The sequence below is a fragment of the Barbus barbus genome (assembly GCF_936440315.1).
Source record: "Barbus barbus genome assembly, chromosome: 19".
Taxonomy (NCBI): Eukaryota; Metazoa; Chordata; class Actinopteri; order Cypriniformes; family Cyprinidae; genus Barbus; species Barbus barbus.
Window position 1 is genome coordinate 24,568,875 of NC_136747.1, and position 23,054 is coordinate 24,591,928.

The following is a 23,054-nucleotide window of genomic DNA, read 5'->3' on the forward strand; positions in this document are numbered from 1 at the left end:
CAGCAAGCAGAAATCCCCAAAAAAGAACCAAGGTCAAAAAGCCACTGCTTACATTATTAAATCTTAAAATATGAAATATGACAATATGTGGAATTACTTTTCCATGTGCAACAGTACCATATCTATAGAGTCTAGCAAAGTTGCCATTAGTAAAAGAGTATGATTAAAGATATGTTAGTGGATAATTAACTTGTATGTGGAAGTTGCTTTCATATGCTTTCCAACAGAAGAGTCTCGTGTTTTCAAGTAGAAAGAATTAGAACAGATAATAAGGTAAGTTTATAAATGCAAATTTATTTCAAGCTGCTGGGTACGGTATATTACAAATAAATTGAATTGTGACAGCTGCAATTAAATTGAATTCTACTGTCAAAATAGTTACATGCATCGGATTAATTTTTGAAAAGAAATACTAGAAATTCAGAGGGGACAAATATACTTTTTGGTTTATTTTCCCTTTTATGTGAGCTTAAAGGATTTATTTTTTTCCATTTTATTTGCTCATCATCAGATATTGTACGCTACACTTTTGATGATAATACAGAGCAGATGTTAGTTTAGATTATGAAGTTTTACCAAAGTAAACAAGGACAAAATGTGCTCTCAAACACAACAATATTTTTTTCTTTCAAAAGGTTTATTTTATAATCAATTGAGATGAGAATTAAAGGGCTTACACAAGCTTACAAAGATTATAGCTCTTAACAGAAATGTATTAAACTGCCACCACCAGTACCACAATCATTTTCATTACTATCACTTTTTAAATTTCTGCATACATTTGATTGGGCTTTTAATAGTTTTATAAAACAGTACTAGTTAAACTTTAGTCAACAGTCTTTGTTTTAGAAATGACCAGTAGCACTTTGCTGTGCACTTAAAATGCATTACTACAAGTTTTCAAGGATACACAATGTGCCAAAAACTGCTGTCTTTCACAAGCAATGCTTCGGTTTAGTCTTTTCTTGTTTTTGAAATGCTCTGTCGCTATTTTTAACCCGTCTGCGCTATATAACATACTAATGGAAAGCCAACATTAGCGCCGTATAAAGGCTTATATGGGCTATAATGCATTAGAATTGCACAGTAAAGTGTGCAGGAGTAACTTCTAGATGTCATTAACTCTCATATATCAACTGAAATTATGAAATTGCATTGGGAATTTTAGTCATTTGGATTAATTGCCCAAAGCTGTCAATTCAGACGCTCTTCAGAAGGTCTAAAAGTAGATCGCTCACTAGAAGCAAACAACTATTACCACAGAGCTCATTAAAGGGTTTAAACGCTCAACACAAAAACCAGACAAAACTACGCAGGCTTTTCTCATTGCAACTGAAACTGCACATCATTTTTTTTTTTTTTCAAAACATGCTCCTATAAGCCCTTTAACGCTGAAGAACTTTCCATTTAGAAAAGAGAAAGGAAGGAAAACAACATTTGCACTGATATTTTCTTTTACTTTTTTTTTTTTTTTTCTCTAGTTAAAGGTAAAATTTACAAGGGACACATTGAAGCTGATCACCCATCAAAAAAAAGTATCTACAAAAACTGACCTGCTAAATCTAAACATCGTACTCCTCATATAACTCCGCCCCTAACCGCTAGTGCCCGCCTCCCTCCGACATAAGTAGGTCTATTTGAATTCTGATTGGTTCTCTGATTTAAACTACATAATCCAGTGATCCATAATGTTCTGTTCGTGGGGGTCGTCCATGTTACAACAGAATCAGTTCCACGGAAACTTAATTTTACCCATCAGCTATTTTTGTCGTTTTGGTTGATTTTATTTGCAAAAAAGGAAATAGAGTCCATAGAAAATCCATTACTTGGGAGGGCACATGAAGGACTGTAGCAGGTCAGAACCGGGAATACGGCTGCTCTCTGTACACTCCTTTGCTTGTCCTTGCTGGCGGCGCCTTGTTGCGGTTGTTTGTCCATTCTTCCGGGCCTGAAGAGGGAGACAAAGAGCAAAGGTCAGAAAGGTCATTAGTCATTCAGGCCTTGCTAAAATGCTATAATTAATGCATTCTGTAGTGAAACATAGTCGGGGAAGTCGTGGCCTAATGAAACATAGTCGGGGAAGTCGTGGCCTAATGGTTAGAGAGTCGGACTTGTAATCCGAAGGTTGTGGGTTCGAGTTTCCAGCCGGCAGGAATTGTAGGTGGGGGGAGTGAATATCCAGCGCTCTCTCCACCCTCAATACCACGACTGAGGTGCCCTTGAGCAAGGCACCGAACCCCCAACTGCTCCCCGGGCACTGCAGCATAAAATGGCTGCCCACTGCTCCGGGTGTATGTTCACGGTGTGTGTGTGTTCACTGCTGTGTGTGTGCACGTTGGATGGGTTAAATGCAGAGCACGAATTCCGAGTATGGGTCACCATACTTGGCTGAATGTCACTTCACTTCACTTCATAGCCATTAAACGCTGAACAACATTTGTAAGACCTTCACGCAAATGCATGTTTCATAGGCTAAGAGTGACGTGTTTGAATTCATACTCTAATATATTTTAATCAATGAAAAAGGTTTGTGTGATGGTTTTGTGTATTGCATGGTCGATACAATGTGATCAATTGACAATTTACAGTAATTTTAATGAAACTTGAAATTAAAAAATCTTTACGGAATAACGTCTCGGTTACGTACGTAACCCTCATTCCCTGATTGAGGGAACGGAGACGTTATTTCATGACGACATAGGGGATTTACTTGGAAGCCCCAAACATCTCGGACTAAAGAGAAAACGCCAATGAAATTGGCTAGTGGATTTTGCATACCTGAGCCACTACCCATACATACGGGTATAAAGTAAAGTCGTGACGTATTGTCAAGTATGGTGACCCATACTCGAAATTGGTGCTCTGCGTTTAACCCATCCAAGTGCACACACACAGCAGTGAGTAGTGAACAAATGCACACACACACACACACACACACACACCGTGAACACACACCCGGAGCAGTGGGCAGCCATGCTGCAGCGCCCGGGGAGCAGTTGGGGGTTCGGTGCCTTGCTCAAGGGCACCTCAGTCGTGGTATTGAGGGTGGAGAGAGCGCTGTACATTCACTGTACATAAAAGGGTGACAGGTGCATCCACTCATCAGGTTTTACCCGCTGAGGAGCCAAGAACGAGTCCTCTGCAACCAGCGATGGTTCAAGATTGTGGCATGGGGACATAACGTCTCCGTTCCCTCCATCAGGGAACGAGGGTTACGTACGTAACCGAGACGTTCCCTATCTGTCGGTCACTACGAGTTATGTCGTGACAACATAGGGGTCATATGGAAAGCGCCACAACCTGAACCCCGTCACGACCTTGTGCATGCAGATGTTGACAAGCTGGTGCGTGACAGACAAATGCCATGCGAAGGTCCAGCTTCAGCGTGCTGGAGACCCAGACACTGAAGACAACGATCGTGTCCGTCATCCGCAGAATGTAATAATCAATCTTCTGATGATGACTTGACTTCTTCAGTAGCCCCTTATAATTTAAAAAATTCAAGTCATAATTTTTTTTAAATAATTTATATATATATATATATATATATATATTAGTGCTGTCAAACAATTAATCGCGATTAATCGCATCCAAAATAAAAGTTTTTGTTTACATAATATGAGATTGTAGTGTGTATATTTATTAAGTATATATATAAATACAAACACATGCATGTATATATTTAAGACAAATATGTTATGTTTATATATTAAATTTATATAAATATATAAATGTATATACATGGAAATATTAAAAATATATATACTGGATGTGTGTGTATTTATATATATATACATAATAAATAAACACAGTACACATATATTATTTAAACAAAAACTTTTATTTTGGATGCGATTAATCACTATTAATTGTTTGACAGCACTTATTTATATATAATAGGGGTGTAACATTCACGGTTCGGTTCGATGTGACACAGGGGTGTCATGGTTCGGTACATTTTCGATAGGGGTGGCGGGGCAATTGGTTACATCATGTTGGAAATATTTCTGTTTTCAACCATGAAGGTAAGCCAAAGGATATCACACAAGCACACATTTGCACACGTGCAAACTTTGCGCAATATTTATGCCGGTGAACATCTTAATCTCAGTCAATTCACTAGAAGCAGAAAGTGAAAGTAAAAATGGAATGACGGAGTAAGGACAGAGCTTTCGGCATCTGCTCCGCATATTCTCTCAGAGACGACGAGAGACGAATCTACTTCAACATATGCTGATAACGGTATTGACTGTAGCTGTTTTAATTTACTCCCTTAATATTTCTTGTGGCCCGTACATAGTGAAAAAAAGAGAAGAAATGTATTTTGTGTTAAACAGGTTGTTTTTGAAAGTCGGTGCTTGAAATAAAAGCTTTTTATTTCATCGATATTAATTGGACTATAATTTATTGCATAGCCTAATAGACCTGTTTTAAAAGACCTTTTTTAAAAAACATTTTAATTGAGGAGTAAATAGCCTAATTGTTACGCGATGCTGAAGTAGAAAGGCAGGGAAACGAGGGATTCTGAATAATCAGGTTCTTTAATGGAGTAAACGTATTCAACAACGGGAATAACAGCTTAAACATAACTTTAAGACACGACGAAGAAGACTACTGAACTCAAGGCTTATAAAGAACACAAACTAATGAGGAAACAAGATGATTAATACAAGACAGGTGAATGGAATAAACGATGATTAACTAATGACAGGAAACCGACCAAATAAGGACAAGCAGGAACTAAACAGAAACCAAATCGTGACAGATATCGCCCCCCTCCCAGGGGGGTGGGCGCCCTGGAGGCTGGAGCAGTGCAAGGACAGGGAGGAGACAAGGGAAGCCTCCAGGGCGGATCAGGTGACTCGGGAGGCCATGGCGGATGATACGCGGCCAAAACCCCATCCTCTCCCAAACTTCATTGTAGAGAACGGCCTGCTCTATTGTGTCGCCCAGCGTAGGGGGGAGGAAAAAAGGCTACTGGTGGTGCCCCGCTCAAAAACGGAAACCGTCCTGCAGCCCACCTGTTGGCGGGACATCTCGGTGCGGCCAACACCACCCAGCGCATCCGCAATCGGTTCCACTGTCCCGGCCTGGAGGCTGAGGTGAAACGGTTTTGAAACGGCATGCCCTGTGTGTCAGAAGACCTCGCCCAAGCCACCTCCCCCCACACCGCTCATTCCGCTGCCCATCATAGAGGTGCCCTTCGAGCGCATCGGGATGGATCTGGTGGGGCCGTTGCCAAAGTCAGCCCGGGGAAACAAGCACATCCTGGTGATTGTCGACTATGCCACCCGGTACCCAGAAGCAGTACCCCTCCGAAAAGCCAAGGCCAAGAACATTGCACACGAGCTGTTCCTGCTCTTCAGCCGAGTCGGCATCCCAGCAGAGATTCTGACCGATCAGGGAACACCGTTTATGTCCCGGCTAATGGCTGACCTCTGCCGGCTGCTCCGGGTAAAGCAGACCGTCTACCACCCCCAAATGGACAGGCTCGTCAAACGGTTTAACCAGACGCTCAAACAGATGTTGCGACGGGTGGCAGCAGAGGATAAGCGGGACTGGGACCAGATGCTGCCCTATGTCCTGTTTGGTATCTGAGAGGTCCCCCAGGCGTCCACCTGCTTTACTCCGTTTGAGCTCCTTTTCGGCCGACAACCTCGAGGGCTGCTCGACGTAGCGAAAGAGGCTTGGGAACAACAGCAGCCTGCCCCTCAGAGAACCCTCATCGAGCATGTCGCCGAAATGAGGCAGAGAATCGATCGCGTCATGCCATTAGTTCGGGAACACCTGGCGAACGCTCAGCAGGCCCAACAGCGCCACTATGACCGAGCGGCCCAGCCACGGGTATTCCAAACGGGCGACCGAATGATGGTACTGGTCCCCACTGCAGCCTGCAAGTTCCTGGCTACCTGGCAGGGGCCCTACACGGTAGTAGAAAAGGTCGGTCCAGTGATTTCCAAAGACAAGTGTGTGACCGATCAGCACCGCCACGAGCACCGCACGGAATCACCACTCACGGGAATCCCACACGGAGAGCACGTACCCACCTCAGCGACCCACTCTTCACTTCACTACTTTGTTTGTGAATAAATCCACCCTCCGGGGTATTTATTTTGAGCTCTCCTTGTCGTGTGCTTCTTCCACCCTGTCACAATATATATGAAAGTATGAAAATACTGCAATGATCAGCATATATTTAATTATTTCTTTGCTGTAATGCAACTTTGAGTGTGAGATTCACTTGTCCGCCAGTAAGGTGTAATTTCTTTGTGAGTGTGTGTTAAACAGTTTCTTTGCTCTTCCTCCCAAGAGGACTCTGACAGTGATTTGTTCGAACGTGCAGCAATCCAAAGCACCTTCAAATGTTTTTTTACACAACAACATTAATCTTTAAAATAACAAAGCCAAAGAATCACGACACCATCCACTATCTTCCTCTCTGAGCTCATGGCACCTCTGATAATTTAGCCCAACTAACACTGACAATGAGAGAGAAACGTCCCGAAACCATCCTGCCTTTGTCCTTCACCTCAGAAAGAACAAAACAACTTTAATTGCAGCAGAGGATCAAATAGCCACTTGAAAGGGGTTTAGTGGAGTGCCCTCGAGCGAGAGGTTACTGCTGCCATTAGCGTAACTGCAGAGCTCATTCACGAGCGTCCGTGTCGATGAGCGAGAGCGCTATCGATGCCAGCTTTTGTGTGATCTTGCTCTTTTTCAGCTCTTCTTAGGGACAGGAAGGCACAAAGGCCGTTTGCTCTAAAGTCACTCATTTTTTCAGGCTGGGAGCTGTAGCCAATAATCTTTAATTAGAGAGCTGTCAATCTCAGGTTAGCCTGCGCTAGTTTCAAGAAAAGGGTTCATGCGCACTGTCCTTGCGTTTAGAAAGAACAACGATGTGCATCAGCTGGATAATAGGGAGATCTCCTTTGAATTGTCAAGCTGTCTATGCACTTAAAAGTGTTAAGTTGACTGTTATGGATTGCTTATGTGTGAGTGAGTATGTGTTTCAAATGTGTTCGCAAAGTGGAAAGCGACATAGAGGAAATGTGAAAGATAAAGAGAAAAGGTAAAGTCACTTTTAAGATGCAATTACACATCTTAAAGTCACTTTTAAGATGCAATTACACTTTTAAGATGCAATTACACAACCATTTCCATTTTTTCCATAATAAGTTCTACACTGTAAAAAAGTTGAGCAAATTTACAAAATTTAAGGCAACCAGCTTCAGCAGATTTTTGAATCATCACGGTCTGATCAGCCACAATTTAAAGTGCTGTCATGTCCAAACAAGCCATCTAACATTGTTACATCTCATTTCTTTGTGTTTTATTATATTTATTGAGCTTGATAACACAAGCACCGCTATTGCTAGTTCTTTTACCGATAAAAGTTTACTTTTGAACCTGGTGCAAGATAAATAAAAAAAGACTTGCATCACATGTCTATACATATTTGTTAAGGTGGAAATGTCGCTGCTGATTTTATAATTGTTTTTTTACTCTTTTACTCTTTTTTTAACTCACCTTTTTAATACAATAATTAATATATGAGTAATTAAGAATAAAACATAAAATAAAGTTTATACATAGGCATTTGGAAAGCAGAAAATGTTAGACATGGTAAAAGTTTCCAAAGTTTTAACATAGCCTTCATATAACAAAACTTTCTAGGACATAAAACTGACCTGAAGAAACCTATGAAATGAAAGTTTTAAAACTATATGCTGAACAAAACTAGGTTTTGATTCTGTTACAAATATCTCTTATAAATAATACAATTGTAAACATGCACACAAATGCTTCAATCTGAGAAACTGCCCACAAATGCATCTGTACACACACACACACACACGTTAATATTCTAGCTGCTGAGAAATACAATGGCACGTCTTATCTTTTTTGCTGGGACAATGAGCTTACAAAAGCTACATCAGCAGTTTCAGAGAATTGCAATTCCTCTTCAGATATCTTTGCCATATTTATGCTATTCTGTACCTAGAGTGTCCATAACTGCAAACTTGTTTGCCTTTCACAGAGCGCATGTCTGACAGCATTTTGATTCTTTTGCTGCATCCGAACCCGTCTCCCTTCAACATTCATTGTAAATGCCTGTTCATGTAAATACAATACACTGCAACCAAAAGCCTTGCAATGCCAGCAGTATTTATAACAAGAGCTGTACAGCAGGAGCTCTGCGTTCTTTGGGCAAAAGACAGACTCAAAGTTCATGCACTAACTGGAAGTATAATGAAATAGACAGCATACTGCTTCACTGCACTAGAAGGGTGGAAATCTGGCTGTCAATCTACTGCAATAATTTTTACGTGGTTATAAAACTGTATTGACAGAAAAAAAAAACTCTTACCGTAAGAGTCATATGATTCTCCGCTGATACCATGGCTGTATTCGTAATAATCATCTGAACTGTGAAAAGAAATGAAAGACAGAAATTTATAAAGGTCTTCTTAAAGTACAGTATATATGTAAAGTACAGGGAATATTTGATTTCTCATATACAGAAATGTAATTAAAAATCTCAGAAATTAGACATATATTCAGACCAATCCTATATGAAAATATATGCATACAGTTTAAATGCTATTCATTGTAAATTTATTAAGCAAAATAAAAGTAATGTTGTGTGATTGTAAAAAAAGAAAGTTGACACTGTATGTGTACGTTCATTTAGTGAAGTGAAGTGACATACTGCCAAGTATGGTGACCCATACTCGGAATTCGTGCTCTGCATTTAACCCATCCAACGTGCACACACACAGCAGTGAACACACACACACACCGTGAACACACACCCGGAGCAGTGGGCAGCCATTTATGCTTCGGCGCCCGGGGAGGAGTTGGGGGTTCGGTGCCTTGCTCAAGGGCACCTCAGTCGTGGTATTGAGGGTGGAGAGAGCGCTGGACATTCACTCCCCCCACCTACAATCCCTGCCGGCCCGAGACTCGAACCCGCAACCTTTGGATTACGAGTCCGACACTCTGACCATTAGGCCACGACATCCCCGTATACAGACAGAGGAGACGAAAGCGAGAAAAAGGCGATGAGAGTTCAAGGCACATGTCTGCTTATTTGACATTGTCTGCTCCCTATTTAAATTGACAAAGCAACATCTCAGCAGCCACATGAAGCAGAGTAACCCATCGGAGAAGCTATTTTCCGAGCAGATTTGTGGTGCGCCTTCCTTTCATTCCTGGGTCTCAGAAGTTTTGCTCCTGGGTCTCTGTTCCCTTTCTGCCTCCAAATTGAGTTTTTTTTCCCATAGGCCCTCAGCTGAGCTGTCCAGTGTCAATCACAACTGACTGCTAACCATATCCCGGTGTTCATGCTCCCATAATTCCATTGGCTTCAGTAAGGGTGGCGCCATGAGAAATAGAAGCCTTGCTGGAAAATAAAAAGATGTTCTTCCACCATTCAGGTTTCTTTCGATTTTGACCTTTTGTTTCTATTCTATTCTATTCTATTCTATTCTATTCTATTCTATTCTATAGCAACTCCTTCATACTTTTTTTATATTAGCTTCCTTAATTTCCTCCTGCCATCATTTTCATAAAAAACTCCTTTCAGTGTTTCCCATTATTGTGGCAGCCGACCATTGCATAATCTGTCCCACTACAGTTCCATAATGAACAAAAAATATTTTTACACTTGTCTAAACAATATAAAAGGTCTATAACGATGTGTTTTGTGCTGTTGCCTTGGCGAAGCATCTGTCATCTGTCAATTTAATAATTGAAATAGTGAAGAGTTCTTACCAGGTCAAGAAAATATGATCATATTACCCAATTTTACAGTCTCTGCACTGGCTACCTATTCAGTTCCGTATTATTTACAAAATATTATTACTTGCCTATAAGGCCCCAAATGGTTTAGCTCCTGCGTACCTAACTTGTCTTCTACCACGCTACAATCCAACCCGCTCCCTAAGGTCGTAAAAAGCGCTATACAAATAAACTTGAACTTGAAATGGTGCAGTGCACTTATCAAAATACAAAAGGTTGGCATTTAATTTATTTAAAATCACTAATGATTTAAGAGCATTTACTCTGCTGTGCTGCAAAGTTTCAAAGCGAAGCACAGCACTGTGTTCTCATGAGCAGCTCACTATGTTTTTCGGTCGTGTCACACAGAATGCAGCAAACTCAATCTCAGCGTGTGTTGTGAGATTAACATGCATTTGCAATGGAACATGCACCACCTTTATTTTTCATAATTCCTCCCTTGTTTCCAATCATACTATCATAACTCCTCCCCCATTCCAATTATGTCATCATAACTCATTCTATTTAATCAGTCACAATATTATATCTCCTCTCCATTCCAATCATGATATTATAACTCCTCATCTCATTCCAGTCATTTTTTCAAAATTTCTCCCTTCCAATCAATCATAATACATAATTCCTCCTCCATTTAATCATACTATCAAAACTCCCCCCTTTATTCTGATTATAATACTTTAACAACTCCTCTCATTCCAATCATGACTCATTCCATCATTCACAACAGACACTCACACATACATCAATTCAGCGCAAGTGGCTGAGAAAAGAGTGTATTGGTTGTTATGCAGAGAGGAAATCCCATGCCAAAGCTCATGCAGAGGTTCCTATCGGCAGGCTGCTGTTACTGCTAGTTTCATGCTTAAAATGTGTCTGCACACCAGGGAGAAGAAGATAGGATGAGAAAGAGAGAGAGGGATTGCAGTGTAAAGACCAACAACTATGGTCACTATTCCCACACACGAGCTCAGGAAGCTTGTGAAAGCCGGGAGAAGGCTTTCTATCATATGTGTGATGAAATTCCCCATTTCCACTGCGCATGAAGGTGAAATTGGAGAGACCTAAAGCTTTTGTGTTCAGTAATGCATCAGTCAACTTCACAACCTGCTGCCAGATGCATCTCTCTCCGCATGTTTCACACCATAAAGAACCTCTTCTCCTGTTAGACCAAGTTAGACACCTTTAATTTCTTCCATGACACATCGTCAATATTCCTTCTTCCCTTAATTCAGCTCTCTCGCTCTCCACCAGCGCCGAGTTTGTTCTGTTCTACTCAATTACCCTGTTCAAGTCGAGGTAGAGCGTTAGCAGAAATGATGATGCATTTAAGTCACACACAGTCCAATTCCCTCCAATTAGCAACACACACGTGTAAACACTGCAAACACGCTGTCGAATGAAATACAATCACCCAGAGGAACATTTCACTCCTCAGAGGAGACTTAATGGAGTTATCAGGTACACCGTGTTTAATATTAACTTCAAACATCAGAAATGCTTTGGGGCAATAAAAAGACTCAAATGAGACAAGTGTTAACATGCATTACAATAGTACAGGGGTGTAAAATAAATGTAGCAGTATGGTATATTATTAGTATATTAGTATATTATTATAATCTCTGAGGAATGTTTCCAGAACCTCACCGAATCTATGTCTTGAAGAATTAAGGCAGTTCTGAATGTAAAAGGTCCAACCTTGTACTAGCAAGGTGTGTTAGAGTTCTAACCAATTTCTTGTGAAATAAGGTACATTATGTACTTTTCTCTCGCACACATAGCCATGCTTAGCCAGCTAAACCTGACACAGTGTAGTGTACTAACACTCAGTGTGTATCTGATGTTCTCCAAGCAGATTATATAACAGATTGCCTTGTTTAAACATCAGGCATCAGGTTTTCACTATGCCATACAGAAACACTTCAGTCTCTCAGTGATCACTTATATCTGAGAATCGCTGTTGAGTAACTCTGTCATACAGATCTGAAAACCATGATGTACCAGACAGGTGTTCGCTGGAGTTTTACTACAGGTAAACATACAATACCAACACTACTCTGCAGGAAAATCTACTCTGATTTGGTGGCTCAGCTGGTTAGGTCGACAGTACAAATGCGTCGAGTTTGCCTTTTTTTTTTTTTTTTTTTCTAAATCAACAACATTTTCCCTACAAATTCATTCTCAACATAAAAATTGGTGTGAAAAATGTGTCATGGAATATGCTTTATTATTTTTTTTAATTAATTTAGCTTTTCTAACTGCAGCACTGGAGCTGACATGAACAAAACATGATTATTTTCTTAAACATGATCTGAAAATGATTCAAATGGAAGCAAGAACATTTGACCAGCTGCACAAAGAGTAACATGATCAATGGCACTAACTTCTTAATTTTTAGTGAGCAAGAAATAGTGCAGAATTTCAACACTCTATTGTAATTTTACATACAAATTCTTTGTTTTAAATAAATAAATAAATGATATTTTTAAAATACATAAAACAGTCTATTTCCATGCAAAATAATAAAAAAAACAAATGTAAAATAAGTTTAAATGTAATAAAAACATCACGCGATAATCACACATCCCAAATGTTTGATGCAGTGTGTGTTTCTTGAAGACAGGCCCTCGTTGACTTGACATTCATAAGAGGGCCTTGCTCTCTTTCTCTTCTCTCTCGTGTGGTTAAACAGATGGTGGGGTTAAATCTGAATGATGTACTACATGTCCCAGGTGATCTGTGTGTTTCCTCCTTCTCTCGTCTTGTTTTCACAGCTGGTAAATCAGCAGTGGGGCGTCTGTGAAGAGTCTCGCTGGTCTAATCTACTGTGAGAGGCTTATCACTAATCACTAATTACTACCTCATTCTCTCGCGATGGCTTGCTCTCAAAGACAAAGAGTTTAGAAGAGGTTTAGAGGGCAAAAAGGTGAATAAACATCACACAAAGCTAATTTTTTTTCTATACGTGGGTCACAAAGTTTCCTTAAAGGAACAGGCCAAAATTGAAATAGGACGCTACTTTAAGTGAACATGCATGTAGAGCATGCATGTTTTACAATGGTTAACCATTAAGGTTGTGCATTCAAGACGAGACTGAAATAAAATAATTTTGTACAGGCTAAAAATGGACACAGTGGAAAACCACAAGCCTTTGTCCTCTATTGAGCATTCTGCACAAATTCAAAGCTGAATTTCCAGGGCATTCAGTGTATATTTATTATGTCTAGCATATTTTGTACACACCATATGCCATGTGCAAAGAATTATGCGTGTCCCATTTTTATGGTCTCCTTATATGAAAGGCAAAATGCAATTTTCTAGACCCAAACATAAGCATAACATCCTCTTGGTCATAAATTACTGTATGTCGCTGTCTATTCAAACAAGCTGCGGGCCAAATCGTGGTCTGCAAATGCTTGTGACTTTCCAACAGACACGGAAGAGATTTCATTGTGTTCTTTTCAAAGATGTAAATTAATCTAAATTTAGGTTGTGACAGTCTTCTTGTCTCTCTAACATAACTGAACAGAACCAAAGGTCCACAGAGACAGAAAACAGAGATGAGAACGAAGACACCAAACCACTAAAATAGAGCGAAACAAGTTAAAAATATCAGTGCGTCTGTCTGAGGAAGCTCAGAGAAAATGGAACAGAGGACAAAACTGGCGAGTAACAGAAGAGAGAGGAAGACAGGTGTAGAGGAGAAAGCCGCCGAAGTCTGATACTTTGAACGGAGAAGTGATCAATCATGTTAATCGCAGACCTGCAGAGATGTTAGCTGAACTCTGTAATGCTTCTCTTTATCAGGTGTGGAACGGCTTATTTCTGTATTTACAGGATCAAAAGAACCGGAAAAACAAAGCAACAGAGTCAAGATCTAGATTTCTAGATTGAGTTAAATGATCCTGTTCAAAACTGTTCAAAAACATTCATCAATAATTGAAAGTCATGCTTTGACTGTAATGGGGTGTGTCTTAAAATTCAGCTGAAAGTTCATTGGTTGCTTTAGAGACAATTGTAAAATATGCGATAAAAAATTATAATGTGATTGAAAACTCACTTGAAGATCCAAACCAGAACCATAATGACTTGCACAGATCCACAATAATGCTCAAATCCCACCAGATAAAAACCAGAACCATAAAGAACCATAATAATTCCTGAATCCTAGAAGATCCAAACCAAAATCATAAAGAACCCACACAGATCCAAAATACTGTTAGAACCCTACCAGATCCAAACCAGAACCACAATGGCCTGCACAGATCCAAAATAATGCTCAAATACCATAAAGAACATAATAATGCTAGAACTCTACCAGATCCACAACATACCATAATGACCCACACAGATCCACAATAATGCTCAGATCCTACCAGATCCAAACCAAAACCCCAAACACACAAATATCCAATGCTAGAATCCTACCAGATCCAAACCAGAACCACAATGGCCTGCACAGATCCAAAATAATGCTCAAATACCATAAAGAACATAATAATGCTAGAACTCTACCAGATCCACAGCATACCATAATGACCCACACAGATCCACAATAATGCTCAGATCCTACCAGATCCAAACCAAAACCCCAAACACACAAATATCCAATGCTAGAATCCTACCAGATCCAAACCAGAACCACAATGGCCTGCACAGATCCAAAATAATGCTCAAATACCATAAAGAACATAATAATGCTAGAACTCTTCCAGATCCACAGCATACCATAATGACCCACACAGATCCACAATAATGCTCAAATCCTACCAAACCAAAACCACAAACACACAAAGATCCAACATTAGAATCCTATCAGATCCAAATCAAAACCATAACCATAAAGAATCCTACCAGATCCAAACTTAAAGCATCACAAACTTACACAGACCCATAATAAAACTAGAAGCCTACCAGATCCAAACCAGAACCATAAAGAATCCTACCAGATCCAAACCAGAACCATAGTAATGATAGAACTCGACCAGATTCAAACCAGAACCATAATGACCCACACAGATCCACAATAATGCTCATATCCCACCAGATAAAAAGCAGAACCATAAAGAACCGTACTAATTCATGTATCCTACAAGATCCAAACCAAAATCATAAAAAACCCACACAGATCCAAAATACTGTTAGAACCCTACCAGATCCAAAACAAAACCATAAAAGAACCCACACAGATCCACAAAAATTCTCAAATCCTACCAGATCCAAACTAGACCATAAAGAACCATAATAATGCAACCATAACCATAATGACCTGCACAGATCCACAATAATGCTTAAATCCTACCAGATCCAAACTTAAAGCATCACAAACTTACACAGACCCATGATAAAGCTAGAACCATACCAGATCCAAACCAGAACCATAAAGACCCATAATAATGCTCAAATCTTACCAGATCCAAACCAAAACCATAACGAACCCACATAGATCCATAACAATGCTAGGCCCCTAGCACATCCAAACCAGAACCCTGACAGATATACATAAATGTCCACATTAATTCATTCCATCATGTTATCAACAGACAGATACAGTATCAGAAAAACAGTCAACTTAATGAAAAATAAATTCAAAATTCACTTAAATGTATACTTAAGTGTCACTATAAAGATCTGAAAATAAAAAGTGCATTATCACTGAGAGACAAAACTTTTCAAGTTCTCAAACTTACAAAAGGGTAACTTAATAACACTTCTATTGGCCAGAAGGCACAATTATAGGCCTGTGCTAATAATCTTAAAGTAGTCCAATACTTGCCTAGCTGCTATTACTGCAGAAAGAATTAAATAAAAGAAGTTTGCAAACATCAATTACTCAATTCAGTTTATTTGTACAGCACATACTGTTCCAAAGCAGCTTAAAAAGAACAGTGGCTTTACAAAGCCCTCAGAGATCAAGCCAAAGGCGACAGTGGCAAGGAAAAACTCCCAATCAATCTATCTCCTAAGAGGGAATTTCTAATCAGTTGCCGCTATAATTGCTCTTTTCCCCTCTAAATCTAAACTCTCAGAGTCGAGTCTCCTGAAGCAGTGCTAACCTTTGAAAAGCAGCCGTCTCAGAACTCACCGCACTGACATTTTCCAAAACAAACTGCTCTGCAGAGGCCTATAGCTGCTCTGACATTCTGTGTGTGTGTGTGTGTGTGGGGGGGGGGGGGGGGGGGGCATATGGTGCTCTACAGCACTCTGAAGAAGGTGGAGAGCAGTTTAAATGCTGTCAGACACACTCTCGCACCCCTGAGCACTTCCACAGGGAGCGCGACCGCACACGCGTGGAGTATCTGGACCGCAACTTGAGAAGGTGACACACCTGGGAGACTCACACAGCGAAGGCTTTTTTTATGAAAAGTCATAACTTTTGACCTCTGACCCTTTCAATGCTCTTGTGAGATAAACCTGTCACCTCGGTGAACATTTCACCTCTGCACTCTCCCCTTCCATTCACACAGGTAACACGGCCTATTTCTAGCATCTGACAAATTTCATGTCATGACATTTTTTAAAAACTTTTTTGGGGGGGTTTATAATCTGCAGACCTTTCATCTATGGGCCTAAATGATGAACATTTACTTAATTATGTTAAATGGTGAACCTTTACTCAATGAGATGTTATGGCTATACCTACTACATAATGTGATTTTACTCCAAATAGAACTATTAATGCATTTTTGAATATGGTTGTTTACAATGTCTAATGAATATTGCATAATGTTGTATGGTGTTTTTTGTTGTGTGATTTAGATGCAATGGTACATTTTTTGTAATGTAAATCTATTGATGTTTTTGTTGATCCTGGAAAATCTCAGTGTTACCGTTCATTTAACATGTTGAATTATAGTTGTGTTTTTTATTACTTGTAACAGGTTTTTGAACATATTGTTTCTATATTTGCTGTGTGGCTGAAAGAGTAATATGATATTCTTTTATTTTTATACACTTAATTTTTTCACATTAAGTCCAAAATTTTAATAAAACTGTGTGTGTGTGTGTGTGTGTGTGCATGTTTATGTGGTTTATGAGGACACAAATTTGTATAATGACATGGGTATGACAGAGGTATTACAATATGAAGGTGGTTTATGAGGACACTGCCTATGTCCCTGTAATTCAAAAGGCTTAAAAAACATACTAAATGGTGTTTTTTTGAAAATCTAAAAATGCACAAAGTCTCCTGTGAGGGCTAAGTTTAGGTGTAGGGTTGGTGTAGGGCAATAGCACACACAGTTTGTTCAGTATAAAAACCATTACGCCTATGGACAGTCCCCATAAACCACAAAAACCAACATGTGTGTGTGTGTGTGTGTGTGTGTGTGAATATAGATAGATAATTAAACTATATAAAGTTAATTATAAGTAATAATAATAAAATTAAAATTTTCAATGAAAAACTAAACAAACAAACAAACGATAATTAGAAACTAAAGTTAAGTTTAAGGTGACAAATTAAATTTAAATGAAATATGATGTATATAATAGTGTAGGGTTTAGACTAAAAGATGCAGGAACTTTATTCAGCCTCCAGTATATTATTATAGACCATTTTATACACCTATAGATTATATAAAATTCATAGCCTTCATGCATTCACTGGGACTGATCTTAAATGAGTAGGTTCCAAATACTGATCTGAGACAAGGCCTTTAATATAGTTTTATTTAAGAAGACGCAGGGTAAACCACCTCTGGATCACCACATATTCTATGATTAAAAGAAAAGCTGGTTTACATATCCCTGGATTACATATTACAGGATCAAAGAGGCTTCAGGACGAGGCATGAGGAAATCTACCAGAGCTCAGTAACACACAGACAATGTTTTATGAATCAAAGAACATAGAAACCTGCTGTATAATAAAGTATATTAGTATATTAGTATATAATAAAGTATATTATCTATCTATCTATCTATCAGTAAAAAAAATTATAATATATTTGAATCCAATTTAATTGGCTTTCAATAAACCAACTTGATGCAAAATGCATATTTATAAATTGTAATAAAAATGTATATCCAGAATATAACTATTAGAAAATCCTACTTCAACATTGTCTAGCCCAGTAATATATGCAGCAATAAATGTGAAAACAAAAAAATGAACAATGAAGTATTGATATCAAAACAGATCACTTTATAGATTTATATATCAAAACAAAATTGTTAGTTGTCCAACTGGAGACACAAATTATGTTCTATTCTACGACATTCTAATAATCTTTTTTTAGAAAACAAGAGCATAATGTCTTATGTCAACGCCCGCTAATTATGAGTTAAACTGTCCTTCACAAGACTGAAGTGTTTATAAGGTCTTCACTGGTACACAGTGTCAACTGACCCTGACATGCAACACTAAATGTCTCCTTGCAAAGAATAAAGAAGTGATTTATTAGCGAGATGGACACTTCTCTCTTTTGGACATTCAGAGCTGCCCCCTACATTAGCCTGAATGATTTCCAATGCAGCAAAGCTCCAAGTCCAGCTCTGTGAAGACCACCACAAACTCTTTGGTTCGATACAGAGAGGTGAGCACTGACCTACATTGTGAATAAACTCTCGTTCCGATGTAACTTCACATGCGCTCTGAGAGATGCCCTTTACACGGACAGAAGACTCAGATGGCTCAGCCTCCACAAATGACACACATACACATACACTTACTTCGGTGCCTGATTGTTGTAGTTGTTATCATATGAGTCATATCCCTGGTCATCGTAGGCTGTTCCATATCCATCATCATATTCCTAAGGGAAACAAAACATATACTGTAAATGCATACACATAACTCTTTTAAAATAACACAAAGTTTTAAACATATCGACTGTCAAAGATGCAATGCTTGTTTTATTCCTGAATTAATGATTCAAAGGTTCACTTATAAATACAATGCAATGTTCCTGAATGAATCAGTGTTTTGAACAAATCAGTTGATTGAAAGAATCAAAGACTCACTCATGAAGAGTCAGTATTTTGCATGAATCATTTAACTTAATTATTCATAGACCTACTCATAAAGACAGCCACCTTTTAGTTACTGGATGAATCAGGACAAATCAATTGAGTGAAATATTCAGTGACTTACTCAAAAAGCGAACCACTTGTTATGTTCATGAATGAATTTCTGTTTTAAACAAATCAGTTGATTTAAAGATTCAAAGACATGAAGACACCAACTTGTTTAGTTACTGGTTGAATCAACGTTCTGGATAAATTGATTGTGTGAAAGATGACTCACTCAAAAAGAGAATCACTTGTTCTGTTCATGAATGAACTACTGTTTTGAATAAATCATTTGACTAAATAGGCTCACTCATAAAGATGATCACTTAGTTACTGGAGGAATCATCATTTTGAATGAATCAGTGACTCTCTCAAAAAGAGAATCACTTGTTTTGTTCATGAATGAACTACTGTTTTGAGCAAATCAGTTAATTGAAAGATTCAATGACTCACTCACTCACGTATTTAGTTACTGGAGACAGTAACTTGCTTAAAGACAATAGAGTAAATAGTTTCATAATAGTTTTCAATAGTGAATTCAGTGTTTTGAACGATTTAAAGTCTCACTCATAAAGAAAGTCCCTTGATGCGTTGGATAATTCAGTGTTTTGAAGAAATCATTTGACTGAATGATTCCATTACTCACTCAGAAAGACAGTCAATTGTGCTCCTGGCGTAGAAAGATATATCTTTCTTTTTATTGCACAGAAACATAAGATGAGATGTTATATACAATAACATTCTTTCTGTTCAATGAAAATAAACATTAAACTTCAAGCTGTCTAGTTTCAGTTCAGAAAATTAGTCTGGGGAGAGAGCTTTGTACTATAAACTTTAGCGTATGTCTACATAATACATGAAATTATTATTTCAAAAGAGCAAGAAAAAACCTGTTTTGCTTGATATGAAATGAGTTAAAAGCATGTATAATGGAGGAGTCTGGAGTGATGGACAGTCTCCACAGGACATACTGCATTTCATCAGGGTCAAGATATCTGCTCTAATGATGAAGCATTTCAAGTCGTCCTGAATCCACACACACTCCCAAACTTAGAGGTTAATCTACTCGGCTGAACCCCGGCCGACATTAATACTGCATATATCTAGAGCAGAAATAGCAGAGTGCCATGCATGAAAACTGAAAAGCAGCTCTTCACTTAAATGAAAGGTTGTGAAAGTGCTTCATTAAGTCGAAGGCTGATCTGATTTTGACACTGTAATTAACATTGCATAATAACCCTTTAAGAGTGGATAATGAAACTTCATGGGGGTTAATGTCTAATGTAGCTATTATTGTGACATATCCAGATTGCTTTATGACATGCTTGGCTTTGTGGCCTGTCGCCTGTCTCCTCGTAAAGCCCAGTGATATGTTTATTAAGACTCACGTATGAAATGTCAGCAGAGGTCAGAAAATCAAGCTGGAACTTTTTAGAAATGGATTTTTATGTAGGCCAACATTAACTGCTTTTTTCACATTTTCTATGTTGATTGTTGGGGAAAACTTGCTGAATTTATTTACATATGGTAAAATGTGCTTAACAGAGCTGCTCATTAGTGTTTAATTAGACCATCATACATAATTAAGCTTAATGGCAAGGTCATGTAAATACCTTAAACAGTGTTGCTTTATCAGGCCGAGGTAATAAACAATTAGAAATCAACATGAAATTAAACTTGAGCCTATACTGTCTTAATACACTACTGTTCTTAAGTTTTGGGGTCGTTTTTACATGTTTTTGAAATAAGTCTCTTTCAAAGCTGCATTTAGAGTATTTGATTAAAACTAAAGTAAAAACAGTAATATTGTGAAATATTATTACAATTTAAAATAACAGTTTTCTATTTGAGTGTATTTTTTTGAAATGTAATTTATTCCTGTGATGCAAAGCTGAATTTTCTGCATCATTTCTCCAGTCTTCAGTGTCACATGATCCTCCAGAAATCATTATAATATGCTGGTTTGCTGCTCAAGACACATTTCTAATTATTATCAATGTTGAAAACAGTTGTACTGCTTAATTTTTTTAATTTATTTTATTTTTTGTGAAAACCATGATATATTTGTCGAGGATTATTTGCTGAATACAAAGTTTAAAAGAACATTTTTTTTTTCGTATCACTATGAATATTTTATTGTGACATTGTACATGTTACTGGTGCTATTTTGAATGTATATTTATTCCAAAGAAAAATACTTTGTTTAGTAATTTATCATTAAAATATAATTAAATATATTCATCTGCTCTGCCTCTGAAACAAATTTCCTTTTCAGATGAAGTCATCAAGCCCCTCCCCTCCAACCACGTTGTCCAATCAGTTCCTGGTGCATGAAATCAAGCTCCACCCTTCATTTATTTTGAGCATCATGTTTCATTCCAAAATGTCACATTACACGGTACAAATGTTGAATTCAAGCAAAACTCAACACACCTACGCTGTCAAATGATCTCAAATATTCTCACAGAAGTCAAACATCAAAGCCTAGTTCTACTTTGCTGTTCTCCAACTAATTTAGGATAAACGTCCTCCACTAAAAGGCTCCAACCCCTTGTGACTGCTCCAACATATCCAGCTCAGTTCCAAATCCATCTGCCCTCAATTCACATTCGTAAAATCCTCCTCAACTATGAAAACAAAGACAGAAAACCCTCTCATCACACACCCATAGCATTACTGTCCGATCAGAGGCGCACCGCTGCCAAAGCACTCTATTCACTGTTTCATCTTTAATCCACAAGTAAAGTAACATTTCAACTGAGTTCTATAATGAAATTTACTTGAAAAAAAATTTAGAAACAGACTGTGTCATCCTGTGTAATGTTCTGATCTCACCACCCTTCTCCTTCCACTAATAATTTATTGTCTATCAATAAAAAATGGCCTCAGCCCACAAAATCAAATTAGGCCAAAGATGAAACTGAAATGAATTTGAAGAAAAGATACAAGAACTGATCCCCCTGGAAAACCTGAAGCTCCACAATGCCTCAAAAGGGATTTCAGTGCCTCTCCAGTATAGGTCACCTCAGATCTGGAGTCTCAACCGCTGCGCTGTGCTGGTGGTTACAGCTCAAATATTTGATGAGAAGTCAAACAGTTGAATTTCCTTCCATATCCAAAAGGAAATAAGTTGAAATCAAAGCAAAATGAAGGCTCGCAGCATTTGAACCTTTAAATAAAAACACTCAACGGTGAACAACTCATCTTCCTTCCAAGCTGAAACAGGACCAGACTATTTATAACCGGAGATATTTCCATTGTGCCGTCTCGGCTGACAGTCGTCTCTATCTGCAGCACTATGAATATATCATAAGGTAAAAACCTCTCGTATTCTGAATAGCCCAACTCCGTTACCTGGGCAGATTAGTTATGAACGGCTTTATGCACTGATAAATAAATTAGTCGGGTTGAAAGTGAAAACAAAACCAGGTCATCTGTGAGAGAGAAAATGAGACTTTCTTGAAGAAGGAAAACTCATTTCCAGGGCCGCTGACAACTCAGGTTTGATCAAGTCTGTCAGCTTTTGCACAAGATGCTGAAATTAGACGTGTACACATCACACGCCAAGCGGGGAGAAAATGAAATCTCTGTTCGCACGGCATGTCAAATCTTTTCAAATTTGGTTTTACTTACAACGTCTGGGCTTTGTATGAAAGAGAAACCAGATCTCTGCTGCTGCAGTCGCTCCGGGATGAGAGACTGCTGGCGGTTTGTTTGGTAAACTCGCTAAGCTGAAGCTGTCGTTAGTGAGCGACGAGCATCTCGGTTACAGATGGATCAAACTCATTTCAACATGCCGCATGTGAAGCGGAGACTCTTTCAGGTTTGGGGTTTATTAGACAAGGAGAAAACTCTCTACAATGTCATGCACAGGGAAGAACAGAGGAGTTCTCGTTTTATACCCTTTAAACAAGCATAAAAGAAACATGAAAGCTCGCTATCAAGTTCACTATCAGTTCACGCAGTAAACTCATTATTAATTCTAGGGAAATTACTAAGGAAAAAAAAAAGTTGGATGAACCTGGAAACCCTCATAATAAAAGTGAAAACAAAAAATTAAAAGTGATTTATTAATTATGTCTGATTGCTAATGTGTGTTAATCCACTGACCTACACTACTGATCAAAAGTTGTAAATAAATTAATACTTTTATTCAGAACGGATGCATTAAATAGATCAAAAGTAACAGTATATTTATAATGTAACAAAAAAATTACAGTTTAATTGAAATTTCTATTCATAAG

At 38.4% G+C, this 23,054-nt stretch overlaps 1 protein-coding gene across 1 annotated transcript in view; it reads right to left on the minus strand.

Annotated features, from left to right (window-relative positions):
- Positions 1–629: 629 nt before the first annotated feature.
- Positions 630–23,054, minus strand: part of LOC306884916 (KH domain-containing, RNA-binding, signal transduction-associated protein 3-like) — a 140,205-nt gene continuing 117,780 nt past the window's right edge. Inside the window, exons 7-9 of the mRNA XM_079441155.1 lie at positions 18,472–18,554; positions 8,369–8,427; positions 630–1,948 (exon numbers count right to left, since the gene is read on the minus strand). Coding sequence (XP_079297281.1) covers positions 1,857–1,948; positions 8,369–8,427; positions 18,472–18,554 — 234 coding nt within the window. The 3' untranslated portion in view covers positions 630–1,856. The remainder of the gene's footprint in view (positions 1,949–8,368; positions 8,428–18,471; positions 18,555–23,054) is intronic.